This window comes from Ruditapes philippinarum, unplaced genomic scaffold (assembly GCF_026571515.1).
Source record: "Ruditapes philippinarum isolate M1 unplaced genomic scaffold, ASM2657151v2 ctg468_1_1_1_1, whole genome shotgun sequence".
In the NCBI taxonomy this organism is placed as follows: Eukaryota; Metazoa; Mollusca; class Bivalvia; order Venerida; family Veneridae; genus Ruditapes; species Ruditapes philippinarum.
Genome location: NW_026857880.1, coordinates 464,145 through 481,621, shown reverse-complemented (window position 1 = coordinate 481,621; position 17,477 = coordinate 464,145). Strand labels below are relative to the sequence as shown.

At 32.8% G+C, this 17,477-nt stretch overlaps 2 protein-coding genes across 2 annotated transcripts; one reads left to right on the top strand and one right to left on the bottom strand.

The window, feature by feature from the left end:
• Positions 1-1,978: 1,978 nt before the first annotated feature.
• On the bottom strand, positions 1,979-4,346 carry LOC132751365 (uncharacterized). The gene is made up of 3 exons (XM_060741527.1): positions 4,329-4,346; positions 3,381-3,629; positions 1,979-2,953 (listed from the first exon to the last, which is right to left on the bottom strand). The coding sequence occupies exons 1-3, from the start codon at positions 4,344-4,346 to the stop codon at positions 1,979-1,981; spliced, it is 1,242 nt and encodes a 413-aa protein (XP_060597510.1).
• Positions 4,347-9,513: 5,167 nt separating this feature from the next.
• On the top strand, positions 9,514-13,625 carry LOC132751374 (uncharacterized). Its single transcript, XM_060741537.1, has 6 exons — positions 9,514-9,631; positions 10,964-11,029; positions 11,611-11,760; positions 12,199-12,300; positions 12,609-12,795; positions 13,206-13,625. The coding sequence occupies exons 1-6, from the start codon at positions 9,629-9,631 to the stop codon at positions 13,238-13,240; spliced, it is 543 nt and encodes a 180-aa protein (XP_060597520.1). The 5' UTR covers positions 9,514-9,628; the 3' UTR covers positions 13,241-13,625.
• Positions 13,626-17,477: the final 3,852 nt, after the last annotated feature.

Here is a 17,477-nt window from a genome sequence, read left to right as displayed (position 1 = left end):
ACAATAACCTAATAGAGAGTGTATACCTTCAGCTTTGTATTCTCAATAATTTATAAATAGATCAAAAGTCAGATTTATGAATATCTTTCCACTTGTTATTTTGAACAAGCAATATTCAAAAAAGAGATATTTAAAAAACTTCATGTCTGATATTTATACAAACATAAATACAGAAGTGTTTGACAATGGCAAAAAACATTGTTTCTAAATAATTTCACGAAAGCTAGAACATCCGAAAATGAAAGGTACTTACCATAAATTGCATTCATGTTACAAAGAATTACAGGTACGTTGGTCTTATCACGACCGCTTTCTGTAAAAATGTTTACGGGTAGACGTCTGTAAAAATGTTTACGGGTAGACGTGCGGTATTTTAAGAGAGCGTGCATACGATTTAGGCATGAAGAGTGTACCATTGTTGAAGATATAGAAGATGCGGTGTTTTTAGAAGTTGAAAAGGCATACAATGTATATATACACTTAACTGACGATGCCATATAGAAGTCTATATGCAACTTAATTAATATATATCTTATATTCTAAACGGAAGATCCAATTATTTCCTCCATAATCTTCACAGTTGTCTTTGTCAGAGTATAGAAGTCACTGGATAATATTTTGGTATCTGTAGTACCTTAATCAGATATATTTAAGCATAACTGCAAAGTGGCTCTTACTCGGCAGTAATTAGTATATACTTAGCCGCTTTTTTCATGAAGAGACCAGTGCTGACAATTGTAATTGGCATATTTTAATTAACCAAGTCAGGTGTTTCTAACACTGTAGCAATGTGAGGATACTTTCAAATTTATTACATAGATACTAGTAATACATGTGGAGCACGCAGAGACAAATGATTACACAGTAACAGTAACTTACAATAGCCAGACAATCATATTATTATTGTCATCATAAAATTTAAACTTTTCCTTAACGGTAGTTTGACATTATCTAAAACGCTAATTAACTACGTATATTTCACGACGCACGCTGTTCAAAACATTTGTAATGGCAATATACCATGTCATTAAAAATCGTATCTATACTTTATACTTAAGAATTACAGTGTCGGCTTGTGCGTCTAGAAAATCTATGTCACAAATTCCACTCTTTATGCTTTATGTTTTTTTATCAAGCCTGATCGCCCACAATTATTCACTTGAAGGGTCCGGGTAATTTAGAGGGAAAAACATACTTTGTGATCGGAATTAAATAAGAATATAGTTTTTTGACGTTTACTTCAAAAAATGCTATATATATCAGTGTCAACATGTGTTTACATATACAAATGTAATTCGGCAAAAACATGAAAGGCAGAGTAGAACTTTGGTCTCCCTGGTTCAATCCTATATAAGAAATGAAGAATCCGATTTCTGAAAGTTAAACCAAACACAACTTTCCACTACCGTGCGCATTGATTTGAAGACTTGACCAGATTTGCCACTTGCGTTTTTTTACACAAAATGTTTTGAAACATGCTTTCTATATAATCAAATCATTGCACTTGAACGATATACTCTTCATACTTAATTGATGTAATTCGAACTGTTCTTAAAACAGTCTGTAAGATGAATACACAGCTGGATTCGCCCTGTAGAAAACAAATCTAAATTGTTTATAATATAACGTCTCTTATTTGGTTGACTTTTAATTCAGTAAATTACAACAAGAACATGTATCAACGTTTTTACCACGGTAGTTAACTTCACCATTTACGCCCCCTTTCGGCGTTATAAGAATTCAGTAATTACTATTTATCAGGATTTTGCTACAATGACATAAACCTTTCTCCCGTTAAGCTATCTATACCTAACATTGTTTTATAATTTAAATGAAATATTAAAAAAATCACTGCGCTTTCCAAATTCCTTTTTATAAAAGACATGCGCTTTCCAAATTCCTTTTTATAAAAAGCATGCGCTTTCCAAATTCCTTTTTATAAAAGACACTATAGTATAATTCATCGCCAATTTCATTATTAATAGATTTCAAAATGAATACATTTGTGAGGATGTGATCGTGAATAAAATGCATTTGACACGTGGTGGGTTACACGTGCACCGATGAGTGCTGCCATCAGTTCTAGTCTGGGTAAAGTTATCTCTTTTACAGGTGCGACTCTATTCTTTGCAAATACAAGGGTAGATGTATGACCGGAAGTAAGATACGCTACATCACCATAAGCACGTGCACTTGCATCAACAAACACGTGTAAATTAAAATCGGCAGAATTTGCTGTATTTTCAGTGGTGGGAAAATATGGTCTCTGGAACTTGGTCTGAATTACGCTGTTCAGGTCGATGCTCAAATCAGCCCAGGTGTTAATGATATTAACCGGAAGTGGTGTGTCCCAATCAAATTTCTTCTTCCATAGGTCTTGAACTAGTAATTTGGCGCGTACAGTTACTGGGCTAAGCAATCCTAGGGGGTCATATAATTTTGAAGTCTGTTTGAGAATAGAACGTTTGGTTGTTCTCTCAGAGTTTACTATCGTGCGCTGTACAAAGGACATCTCGTCATTATCCGGGTCCCATAACATTCCTAATACCTTGACAACTTTATCCTTGTCCAAGACTTTTTCAGCTACTGCGAGTTCACATAATTTACTGGAGTTTGAAGTCCACGATCGCAGATTGAATCCTGCTTCGGACATGAGAGTACGTGCGTAGCGGAAATAGTTAAGAAGATCCTGTTCTTGTTGAAAACTTGAAATTACATTGTCGACATACAGGTCTCTGGTAATTATATTAGCGGCAGGGTTACTTGCATTCAGGGTCTTGTGTTTTAGTAATGTAGCATTGAGAATAAATGGGGAACATGTGGCTCCAAAAAGAACAACTCGAAATCTGTATGTCACAAGCTGGCTTTTGGGATCTGTAGGGTCAGATAACCATAGAAATCTGGTAACATCTCTGTCATCTTCGTGTAGACCGACATGTGAGAAAGGCTTTCTCTATGTCAGTTGATACTGCATATCTACCAAGCCGAAATCTTAACAGAAGGGTGGTTAGATCATTCAGCTCTGGAGGTGTGGATTCAAGGCAATCGTTTAAACTTGGACTTCTTTCTGATTGGCGGCAACTACAGTCATAGACTATTCGTATGGGCGTTGTTGTGGAATTCTTTTCAACTCCATGATGTGGTATATAATGCACGCGTTTTTGCTCTGGAACTTTCGTCTACTCTTTCAATGAAACCTCTATTTTCTTGTTCCTGTATAATATCGTTATATTTCTTCAACATTTGGGGCTTCTGACTTAGGCGTTTTATTGTACATTCTGTTCTTTTCTTTGTAATGTTTATAGTTTTGAAGGGAGGGTTTGATGATTCTGTTTCCATTGGCAACTTCGCTTTGTAATTTCCGTCTGAGAATGAAATACACGATTTCTGGTACTGTTGTATATAAGAAGAGCATCGGTATCTTCACAGTCTCCTTTTGAAACACCCATTGATTCTATATCCCAAAATCGAGTGAGGTCTGTCGTTTCAGATACGTGGGTTGCTATGACTTCCATAACATTGGAAGGTGGATAACTACTCTCTACATGAAGTGGGCCGGATAAGAAGTAACCAATGCGGGAACTTACAGCAGTGGGTCCATCACCTCTAATAATTTTGTCGCCAACTATCTGCCAGTAAAAAATCAGCACCAATTAATAGTGATATATCGAATGTGGTATCCATGGTAACAGGGTGAGCAAGTTTGAGTCCTTGTAGATATTTCAAGTGTTTGATGGAGTTGCGATATACATTATTGATGGGCTTTGCTATCACGGGAACAATCAATACTCGGATTGGGATTAACATTCCGTCGTCTGCTACTAAATTTATAGTTGTCGTATTGAGATGTTGAACGCTGTGCGCTGGGTCGCCGAACGCTGATAAATGTATAATATCTGTTCCATCAATATTCAATTGAAGTTTATCGGCTAACTTTTGGGTGATAAAAGATCTTTGGGCTCCTTCGTCCATTAGAACATTTGCTTCTGCATATCGTCCATTAGCACAAACAGGGGCTGTCGCAGTTTTTAATAAAACATCTGACTGGTGGGTTTTTGAAAATAATATAGTTGTATCACCGGCTTCAATATTAGTACTCCGGTTACGTCAGACTGTTGTGTTTCATGACTTCCTATGGCGGGCTTATTTGGGTAGTTCTGGGGAAATGTCGATTGGGAATGGCTGCATGTACTAGTATGATGTTTACCATGACACTGGCGACAACGCGACTTGGACGGACATCCAGACACTTGGTGACCTTTACTTAGGCAGTTAAAACACAAATGTTTTATCTTTATAATTTGAATGCGCGATTTAACATCACTTACTTTCTTACAGTCTCCCATATGTATTTCATCACAGTAAACGCACTTTTTCTTTGAATGCTCAGTCCGGTATAATGACTTCCGGTTGTCTCTATTTCGTGCGGCGGTTTAAAATGATGCTGTTGGTATGAATCTTTCCTGTTTAGTGTTCTGTGACTCTCCCGCTTCCATAATTTCAATCTCTCTGTTTAGTGATTTGCGTAAGTCTGGAAGCGTCCAACTTCCGGTAACATGTTCCCTAGCTAAATGACGTCTGGTTTCAGGTGGTAATCTTTCAAGGATTATTGGGATTAATAGATTGCCATATGTATCTTGTAGTTCACCTAATGATTCTAAACCCCGGATGTTTGTCTCAAGCATATCGTAAAATTGACGTAATTCTCGAATATCGTCTGCTGGTGTTGGTAACTTCAATAATGTCTGCATATATGCGGAGGTGATTTTTTGTTTCTGTCCGTAGCGCTCTTTTAATAAACACAATGCCTGACTGTAGTTTGCATTCGTTAACGCGAACCCATCAATAGTTCTTGCAGCATCTCCCTCTAGCAATGACTTCAGGTAACTGAATTTCTGCACGTCTGTTAAACTGGGATTGTTGTGCACTGATGATTCAAATGAGTCCCAAAATGTCTGATACGTCAAGAGATAACCACTAAATGTCGGCATAGAAATTGTTGGCAACTTGTGATGAAATGAATTAGACAGAGGTATGCAGGTTCTGTCTCTAATGTAGTCCATCTGCTCGCCGTGATTGCTGGATGATGGTTCTGTTCGTGACGAGTGGTTGATATTGTCTCTGTCTACGTCTCTTACGGAATCTGATAAAACCTGGAATTTCTTATATTTCTGTAGTTGACGTTTTACACGAATGTTGTACATAGCGGTTTCCTTCACCTCTACTGCTGTATTTTCTGTATCAATCTTGTTTAAAATGTCTGCATCAGTACTCGCCAAAGAAAGCATAATGTTTTCGATTGTTTTTATGAGAAGTTGAACATCTTCTATATTATTTTCTCTAATTGCATCTTCGATTTCCTGCAAATGTTCTGCTATAGTAGCTCTGTGGCCCTCTCTCACTGCTTGTAGTTTATGAAGATTCATGGTGGTTTCGGTTCACGGCACCATAAAATGTGAGGATGTGATCGTGAATAAAACTAGGCGTTGTGTACGGTTCGTTTCCTTTATTCAAACTGAATGTTTACATACATAGGAAATGACGTTACGTTTAAAACATAAGTAAACAATTCGCGCAAAAGCGACGTTACGTAACGTCGCGCCAAATCTACAACAACATTGTTCAATTGCCAGGACGAATTGTCTTAAAAAATGATGAAAAGCGACCAGCACATTCACCACACAGTGAGGGCGTTGGCGGTGACACACTCGTTCGCCACTCAGTTTGATGAATCATTTTCTATAATAGTGAACAAAATTGTGAACTAAGTAACCATTATAGAAAACTGTTGTCAGTGAAATGGTAAAAAATATGAGGTGATGAATTAAGATTATATGAAAAAAGTAAGTGTTTCAGCTTCTCTTCCTTTCTCGTAAACACAGCATAAGCCTTTCCACATGCAGAGTGCTTCACCACCGCGCTACCTGCAATGTAGCACATTCAATGCTGATGGACAAACAAAATCGTTGTTAGTTGTGTTATCTAAAAGTGCTTAATCACAATAATGGATTTTTATCTTATTGTTTACATAAAACGTTCTTTTGAAGACTTCTATAAAAGTTACACTTCTTCATAAACCCTCATGTACAAACTCAATCAAACCGAGACTGCAATGTTCATGTAACTTTATTGTGATTAATGCTTCCGAATGATCACTTTTGTTCCACATTTTTACATAAATGGTTCCAGTCTGATGCATACCCTTTAGCTAAAATATGTTATGTAGCATTCATTGCCTATTAGACCTGTATGAAGAATATATTTATCATTCACTCTGGTAAAAATGGCACTACCCTGGGCCGGCCCCTTCGCTTAACATTGAATGAATTTGATAGAAAAATAAAATACAAAAATCCTCTTCTTTACTATTATTCGTGACCCAAGTTTATCATTGGTTTACAACAGTTATATAAATTACAGTGCCAATGTCAGAATTCGACCTACCATAGTGATCACATACAAATTAATATCGATTGATGAGAAAAATAATGTTAAGAGCTTGAATAATTGACATATAATAGTGTCAAGTGAACTCCTACAACGCCATATACATTATGTCCCTATGTGAAACCATTCGCTGTTGGTTACATAGCTTACAACGTACGTTATCTTCCAACCAGAAACTATAATGACAAACATGACTATAATCTAAAAACCTTTCTAGCTAGATATCAAGACCCGTCACTTATCATTGTGTTTCTATTCTTTTTTTTTAATTCTTTTTTTTTTATTTAAGATTTAATTTCAGTATGAATAGAAGCATGTCACTGATAAAATGCCTATCAAACTTTTTACCATTTATGTTAACTATACGTTCCATATTTTATATCAGGTGTATTTCGTCAAAATACATGCTATAACAATTATTTTGTATAAAACATACATATATACAATACAGTACAGTCTCAAGACGACGCATCGATTTCGCACGTTTTCTAATGTGCGTGACTCAAGGCGAAATGAAAAAAAAAACGGCCTAATGCAATGACGGTTCCGTCAAAGTATAAAACTTACATAACAATGCACTCGCTAGTGGAAAACATCAAACAAGCACTTTTTTCTTTTCATGAAATATAAAAACCGAATCGCGTATTACCAATATACATGTAAACTTTTAGTAAGAATAGCGTTGGTGTACCTTTTTTCATGCATTAATATCTGCAGAAGACCTAGGCTTATTTGAATCCCTCGCCGCCCTGCGGTTTCTTGTTATAAAACACGTCGTTGTAGTTCGGAGATTTAGATTTCCGTTACATTTCGTGAAAACTAGAAACATGCTTCCATTGATATATTTATGCTTATGTTCATGATCATATATTTGTATGGACAGATTGTTTATTGTGTTCTAGAAGAAATATGGCAGCAATGTTGAAATATCAATGTTCATGTTTACAATCGCAGCATGTTGAAATATACAGTTACGCTACCCCGCAAAATGAACTTAATCATAATATAGACATTAAAGTTTAAACAGCATACAAGTAAGCAAAGTATCATGTATTGTCAACATGTGTGGATAAGATGCATAATATTAAGTTTTTAGTTTTTTTTTCATCTTACAAAGGCCTCCTGGCAAATTACAGCATAAGATAACTAACATGTAATGTAATGAAAATACAATGAGTTGATCACATCTCTGTGACTATACCATATAAATAAGCACTATATTTCAATAGACAAGATAAGCAATTTGTAAAAAGTAGACAGGCCTTGTAAAATGTTGTACATTAATAACATTCCGTACATTACTTTATCAAAATATTAAGGATCAATAAGAAAAAAAATATATTAACGTAACATGACCACCTTACCCGCAAAAATAGTAAAGGAAGTGACGTGTACCATATCTAATTTTATAACGTGCAATTTTTAAAATTAAATCTTTAGTATGTTTATTTATAAAACACAGACGAACTTATTTCTAGCTTTAAATTTTAAACACTAGGTGACAGGACGGGTCATGGTATGACTGTTAAATGCTCAATTTAACTTTTGGTGTACATGTATTATCTTACAAAGTCTCATTTTTTATTCTTTTTGTATTTAGTCGTATATTGTCTCAACAGAAACTATTTCTCTTAAAACAAGACAAAAAAGAGATGAGTATTACAAAATAAAACCTTTTTTAAAAAATCATTGTAACTTCAAAGCACATGCAAGACGGTCATTATAAAACATTTTGTCAGTTCACATATCGTGATCACCAACTTTGAATGTCAATTCGGAATGGTACGCCATGATACGTTCAGATAAAATCATGTCTTCTTCTTGTTTATTGTATAAATTTAGAATTCTTGTTCATTCTCTAGATAGGAGATTAAGAAGAAAGAATAGTTAAAGCCATTCATTTTTGAATTCGTCCATGTAAGTACCAGTCCTAACTTGTTCACGCCGTCACAGTCCTTACCTTACTTATTCACGCAGTCCGGATCCACCTCTTCTTTATGTCAAGGTCCAAGTAAAGTGGAATAGCCGATAAATTACGTTTTGTACGCCCTTTCAAAACTGGATATTTATCTTTTGTTACCTATTACACTTTTGTGTAAGATTTTAGATTTTCATTTTTTTGTACTTCAGTGCAGTTTTGGTTATGAAACGTACGAGGTCGATAGGAATTCTTCCACATGTATCTTGTTCAAGCATAATAACACTAATTTCGCCTGTTGATAAATCACCATTTACTCAAATTTAAACAATCGAATCAATGTCTATATTATTAATAATATTATGTTTTTGAAAAGAAACTGCCCTTCCGGCTAAATGATGGTGATTAATACAATTATATGTTTCAACCATAACGGGAAACAATTGTCAAAAACAGGCATATGATAAAAGGAAATAAAAAAGATAAATACCTGAAAATAATCATATATATAAAATATACAAATAAAAAAGAGAAATAATACTGTACATATAAGAAAAGATAATACAATATCAAAATCAAATAAACTGTAAAAGCAGTGAACAAATTCATATATTTAATTTGATAGATAATTATGCATAAAATATAGTCGACATGTATTTCTCCATAGCCAGAAATATTAATAATCATGTCATATCTTTCCAAATTAATTATTAACTATTCATTTTTCACCTCTTAAACCTTGATACTTTATTGATAAGTTATATCTTGTCTTGCTAGCAATTTCATTACAGATTCAAAATGTAATAAATTTAATTAAATGTTTAATTATCACTTTAAAACTATTATGGTTTCATTTTATATATCTTTTTACATTAATTTTATTCATTTATATTTCTTATAATACTAATTGCATATGTTTTCAAATGTAGCATTTGTTACCCTTTCCAAAAGAAATATCAATTTATATACGCATCTAGAAAACAAATATCTAAGTGCAGTCACTGCAATACATGTAATTTCTTTCTTTGTTCTTTCTAAAGGGAAGTGCACGTGCAGCAGTATTTTGCTGATTCATACTTTTTGCGCAGTAGATCTGCCCTGAAAGTTATATGGACAATGCAATACACGTGTGACACCCCGGCTGGTTTATGGGATCAGACGGTTGTGTATAAATACCGTGGCAGTGTGCTCCGCTAGCATACTTGCCTTGTTGCGTTGTCACCGCATTCACTGAAGACAAGAAAGCTATTTTACAACAGAAGAATGGTAAGTGACTAGTTGCTAGTTTATTTTAAAGTAAGTTTTGTAATTCAAAATTAATATTTTAATTGAATTGTAGTCTTCTTTTTAATGGAATTGAAATGCACATATAATAAAATACTTTTTTACAGATTTTACGAAAATATTGTACAAAGATATGTAGAATTATATAATTTAAGAAAATTCACTATGTGAAATATTGCAATTATTTTAATACCTACGTGATGTTACTAATCTTTTCACATTTAACTTGAATAACGCTTGATGTTAATATGTTATTTAACAATTGACTGTACAATACGGGAATATATTTGGACGAATACACAGGTGGAGAAACCATGCTGGAAGAGACGCCATGCGAGTCTTATATGATTACTAAAGCTGTGTATGAGTGTAAATAACTTATAACCGTATTGTTCCTGTTCAATGTTAACTTATATAAGTAGTTTATTATTAATATCACTCATATTGAGAAAACGAATATGTGACCTATCATTATCTAAATATAACAAAATGCTAGGTACATTATTTTAAGTTCAAATACATTATACGACAATCAGTTTTGCTTTCGAAAGAGGCATTCAACGTTCTTAGAACAATATATTAGATACACTTGTTGTTTACGGTTTCATTTGACATGACAGGGGATATTTTATCGCAGAGCTGATAAATGCTGAATGGTATTTAGATCTCTGCATTGATCAATAGAAAATAGAATTGAATACTGTAAGGAATAAAAGGTTATTTATAATTATACCTGAGTCACTCTAGATTAATATCAAACAATTTATGAAGTAGCTTTCCCATGTAGTCTGTCATGTGGTATTTATAGCAAAATGCTTGTCAACTTTATAATTATCGTTATGTCCTGCTCTGGACTTACGCAGGAACCCTCTTCAAATTCGTAATTTAATTATTTTAGAGCGCATGATTCTTATTTTATCAAAATATCTTACCATTTCTTAAATGCAGCATTGAACGATGTGTTACTACTATTATAGGTTTATTTGAAACTTTCATCTGTCATTATGGTATACATGGTATTTGTGATCTTTTTATGCTAAATATGTTCAAATGTTAAAATGTTATTTGAGATAAGCAAGTTTAAATGTTCCACATGTAAAGTGATTCAGACAAGAATATACTTGGTGTTTTATGAAACAAAAATATGAATAAAGGTATGAATTTATTAAAATCGTTAACATTACTGTACTGTTAAAAGCTATAAGAAATAATCTGACACTTGACTAATTCAAGATGCATTTTGTTTCTGAGAATATGTAAATATTACAATAAAGACTGAGAGAAAATCTAAATATGTGCTTTTTATTTTCATAGGAAATCGCAAAGTGTGTCTTTGTGGCTTTTGCCTTTTTGATTTTGGGATCAAATGCCGTACCTGAGGTAAATTCGTTGAATATTGTATATTTAGTTTTGTTTACATTATAAAATGCGTTATTTGTTTACATCATTATTTTCCTTGCTAAGCTTTTGAATCATATTTTCTTCTTCATATTTTCAACTTTGAATGTATGCTAAATTTGATACGTCCATAAAAGCGTTTACAGACTTAGATATAAAAAAATAAAAGATTTTTTTCAGCGATCCGTTAAATACGCATTATTTCAAAATATGATTGTAGCCTCTTACAAACAATTTATTTTTAATAGAAACAGTCATTTTGATTAACACTTTGTTCTGAGGTAGCACTTTTGACGTTTATCAACAGGCCACTCTGTGACCGAGTAGTCAAATTCGCCGACTTTTGATCACTTGCCAGCGCTATAAGCTCGAATCATATTACTATTTGGATTATTCATGCGAGGGAGCTATCCAGCTACCTTAAGTTAAAGAAAGAAAAAAAATGATATTATACATACAATAAGATTTTGTTTTATTTAGTCGGGCCATATCATTCCGAAGAATTTATGTTATTATTTTTTTTAAATATTGAAACGATGAGTCAATGCATTTGTTTTATTTAGTACCGGAGGGTTTTAGCCCATTATGGAGATGAAGTTACAGCATACGAAGATGTGATGATTGACGAAGAAGCAGAGCTAATCGTTACAACCGTCGCCAAGGTTTCATCCAAGAAATTCACGCCATCAATGTCATTCCATGACTTTTCTATGGTATATTAACATTGTATACTTTGAAAATGTTTGATCAAAATGTACCAGAATGCTTTAACACATTTTGATGCGTATGTACAATACCTTAAAAGCAATTCAGTTTATTCATACTATTATGTCTTTTCTCGAGAAATACTTTGAATAAATAGCCGCAGAACTTATTTTAGTTGTTAAATATTTCAATCAATAAATACTTGGTTACTTAAGTGATTTTAAATAATCCAATTACTTCTAGTGATAACTGAATAGTGGTTCAACTCCTTCATTGATGATTGAATATTGGTTAATCATGTACAACCACTCAAATGATTTTTTAAAAGACTATATAAAATTTAGTATGTGTTTTATTGTCCATGCTTTATTTTCAATTCTGTTGTGAAATTCCTTTTACAAAATTTTCACTTAATGATTAATACACATGTTTTGTTCAAATTGCAGGGATATACTGTCAATAAACTAGTTGAGAAGGGAGTTTGTTACATATCGAAAAATAAACACTCTATTGAAACTTTGATAGAGGTCCTCAACCAAGCAGAAAGAGTAAGAAACACTATCATTTCAAACAGTTCTATATGTATGCAATCGACATTTTCATAATGGTATGGAATTATGATGAAAAGGTTTAAGCAGTAGCACTTTTTATCCAGTAAAAAAGTTACATATTCATAATGTGACCATAATGTGATTAAAATGGCAAATTACAATGACAATATCTGACGTTTTATACAAATAATATAACTGCTAATTGTAGATTGATACTATAACAATTTTAGATTGTTTCTATATAAATGTTCTTCAAACTTATTCATATACTACGAAATATACCTAAATTCATTTATTATATTCAGGACAATGGTGACTATGAAATCAGACAGATATTCAAGTGTACATCAAAGACATTTGTCGAACCGTCGGAGATGCAAAAGTACGGAGAGCGGATAGCAGCCTTCTGTAAAGAGTACGAGTCCGTGTTTGTTGTAAGAGACTACAAAATGCGCAGTAAGAGAGAAACTTGGTCCTTTGAAGAGAACGCCAGTAAGTTTTTCATATTTTTATCAGGTTTGTTGCTAATTTGCCGCAAGAAATGACATAGATGGCTTTGGTGTACATAAATGATTTATATCACAAATGATTTTTATTTCAATGTAGCGTAAATATTTTGTTAAGTTTGTTTAACAGATGAAACATCATGATATATGCTGCCAATTTAAATGCAAGGAACGCTGGCGTATTCAGAAATATGCATTTACGTGATCGTGCAAATGTATAAAGACTTAAATATATTTCTATGAATACCACGAATAAATAGTAATAGTAATCTCAAATTAAATGGATTAAGTAAGACTTATCTAGTATTTTTTCAATATCTTTAACACTACATGAAATTTTGTTAAAGACACAATTACAATGTCTAAATGAATCGTTTATTAATTATTTTTTTACAGTTGCATGTAATGTTTGCATTGGAATTTGTGGGTAAATCGCAGTTGTTGGAGAAAAAGACACATTTATATATGTAAAGATAAAAGAAAGTGTTTTGATAATGACAATCATCATCAGCAGTTGTAACATTTATCATGAATGTACTATATAAAGCCTTTCAGTGATTATTTTCCGTTGTCTTGTTTAATGGTCAATTCATCTTTTACTTCTCAAAACATAACAAACGTTGTAGATGTTTTATACATCTTTATACATCTATAACCGACTTGAAACATTGTATACAAATAGTTCTACTCTATGTTAATTCAATACGGAACAAAATAAGCTTTAGACAGTTTATATAAGCTTAAACACGAAATGATTTCTTTATGTTTACATGTATCGAATATGTAGTCCAATAAACATAAAACAACTTCTTTCAATGTCGTCTTATTGTCTATTCTTACACAATAGAAGAAACAGAATCCCTAAAGAACGCCAAAAACGGTAAAATTGAAAATGTTGCAGACGGGCTGTTTACGGACGGTAATGGAAAGGGAAAGTTACCGTCCACATATCCCACCTCCCTAGCAACGGCAAAAGCAGAATTGGTGAATTTTGAATTAAGAAACATCCGCAGATGTGTTCATACGGCGATTATCTTGAAACGTTCAATGAAACACCTCTGTTCCATTCCATGAAAAGCGGCGTATGATCTACAAGTAAAAGGATCCGTTTGCCTTAAGAAAATAGAATTTTGAAAGGTGATCAGCTTCTTAATTATTGTATATAAAAATTTTATCTCGCAGGATCAATAGAAATTCTATATGAAACAATCCATGCAACTACATGAAATGATATCTAAAGTTTACTCGATTGAGGTGTTTATTGTTTGTCTATATTACATACTCTCCTAAAACAATACCAAATTGTTGACCATCTATCATTCCTTCTGCAAAGATGTTTGATATGCCTTAGATAATTTAGAATAGAAAACCAAACTTTAAAAGTGAAATGTCTGTTAATAGTCCACATATCCGGATGATAATATGTATTCTTGAATTTTACATGGGAAATTAAAGGAACGTCGAAGCTGACATCACTACAATTAGACATATGTACAAAGACATGTTGTTCCATGTTAATAATAAGAAACGGCAAAATACTTTTATGAAGTCGTAATTTGATTGCTGAATATTCCTGACCGAACATTTTGAGTAATAACAAAACCATCACACAATTTAAATATTAAACATGTATTGGTGCTATTTGAAGGTTCCAGAATATTGTTGTCCTACCTGACCGTAAAGACATATTTGAATTTAACATATTCTATAAAAACTGTTTCAAAAATTATATTTAATGTGAAGTTTTGCTTTTAACCTCGCCTGCAGTGCTTATTGGTTAGCTTTTACGTTCGTTTGTAACAGTTGTCCATCTAACGTCCGCTTGTCCGCCCGATGTTCACAATGTTTTGTACGGCTACTTCTCTGTAAACATTTTGCAAAATCTGATAAAAACTTCATTTGAAGTTTCTAGCATGTTTTATTAATCAAAGTTTTTAGAATTCTTCGATTCATAACATATATCATTAGGTCACAGAAGCTAACAAATCTATCTTAAAATAGCAAATCTTTGTCTCTGGAAGCTCATGTGAATCTGTGAGGTTATAATACACATATATCATCCTTGTTTCTCATCGGTTCAGGGGCTATGATAAAAAGTTCAGCTACTTAACTTTCTCATAATTTAAAGATTGTCAATTAGGACAGAAAAAAAATACATGAATATTCCTTCGTCTACGATCTAGCGCTATCGACTTCAAATGGCGGAAAATATAGGTCACCACAAGGGATTGCAGGCTTAACAGTTACCCGACAGCTATATATTCCTTTATGCCATAACAGTCGGCGCATTATCCTTTTTCATTACTATTACATAGTTATACATGTAAATTATTCATCAATTAGATATTACGAAAACTTATGTTTATCACTTTTCCTTTTTTATCATACCTTTGTTCCAGCTTAGACTTTACACAATATTATTCATTTATCTAACTGTTGATAAAGGATTCATGCATTCTCTTAAATAACTTTGTCTTAGTTATGCATATAAGTTTGAAGTATGTCCCCCAAATAAATAAATGACAAGAATTTCGCTACCATACTATCAAAGGTATCACAACAAAGTGGTTGCATTATCAAATCATTGTACATTACAATGTAAAATAACGTGACTGTTTGCCAACATTTTCAAATCGGATGATGGATAAAATATGCAAACTTAATATTAGAAACATTTTATGCATGTTCTTACCTTTTTCAGAATGGTAGTTAACTTTAACTCTATATGTTATATTGAAAATCTTGACTTATTTTAAATGAACTATTTCAAAAAGAATAAAGTATCTTCTTTTCTTGATAAAAATCTCTTTCCACATTTTTACAACAATTACGTATACCCTATTGCTTGTCAAGTCCGACATGGTCACAAAGGGCTGAACACATTCATCTTTTCCACATCCTTTTATAGCAGTCTTGGTCACAATGCTATAAAGGCATCTTTCTTCTTTTGTTTGTTAAAAGCTATGTGATATAATTTTTTATTTTAAACCTACAACTATCTCAAAATTGAATATGAACTTCTATGGCATCTACACATGGAGGACAATGATCCTTTGCTCTACGCAGATTGCGCATGCGCGAGAAAATACTACACCCGGTAGATTTTAAATAACAACGGACCTCGTCGTAAAAAGTCTGTAGATGAGTCTTCTGTGTTGTTTGACCGTAATTTGCACGACTTTGAGAAAATCTTCGTTATTTTGTTTCTTCAATGTTCTCGAAAATCCAATTATTACTAAATTTCTAAATATTTAAGTTGTCTTTTATTGTTACAGTTATCTCTAATGTTTTAACGCTGAAATGTTGTATTTTGAAAAGGATTTTTAAATTTGGGAAATGCCCCCTTAAATCTTTTAAACCCCCTCAAAAATTACAAAGAATGCAGACCGTTTGATTGATCTGTACTAAAATAATGGTTAAGTGAACATCCCTCACCCCCCCTAGCCCCCGCCTGAGCGGTCTAAATTTTAACATTAATGGCTACATAATATCCAAAGGGACAGAAAATAAACAACCTGAATGAAGTACGGGGGCAACTTTTTACTGCTGCCACACGGCACTTGACACCTGCTGTTGTGAAGTATAAAATTCTGGAAACAAAGTGATCCCTCGAAATCATTAATCCCCTCAAAATTACAAGACTGATGACAGTAAATATGAAAATATATTAAATTAAGGCAGGTAAATGTATAGTGCATACAAACCGCTATTGTGGAGTTATCCTTCTTGAAAGCAAGAATGAAAATAAATAACATAAATATATACAACGAACAAATATACATGTATATATGTATATGGATATTATTTATTTTATCATTATTTTTTAAAATGGAATAAAATGTAATAGCCCTTTAAATACTGAGTTCCTCGCTGTAAATAAGGTTGTCAAACAGTAGCCTATTTTATATCCTTTATTCATACTTTTTTTAGGCCATTGTTGCATTCTTCACATCAATTTAGCTCGCATCCTTGCATATAAAACTGAACGTGCTTTATGAACATGGAAGGAAACTTGCATTAACGGATATAATTATGCGCGCACGCATCGTTGGCTGGCTGCAACGAGGGCCCCCGGATATTTCATTATCAAATCATAAGTTTCAAATGACATCGTCTTAAGAGAAACTTCCCCCACAAGGATGTTTTTGGTTTGAAATGCATCCTTGAAGCTTTTCATAAAAATGTGAACATAAAACAACAACAATTATATCAAGTGACCTGCTTTTATAGAGATGCAGTTGGGGATGTGTGCAGTTTAATAGCAATTTGTACATCCCATGATGAAATGATAGTGAATGATTATGTTGAAATGATGTGTGTTTCAAGTGTTGTTTTTCCTGTCATGGGTTAAATAATTTAATATTGAATATTTGTTGAAATTTTCTTTTCTATATGCTTAAATTGTTGAATTTTTATAGAGGTAATTTTGAACTTTCACTGAAAGCAAAGACAAATATTTTAATGTTATAGAAAATTTAAAATTTACTTTACGTAATGACTCTAAATGTATAACAAACAAATTGTAAGAAAATAAAATATCGACATGATAGATTTTGGGTCATCAAAAGTTTTATGTTTAGGGTCAGATAACCAAACAAAGTTTGATGGTGGCACGATTATATTTTCACAATTTTTATTTCAGTCTTGAGTCTTCTATCATTATAAATT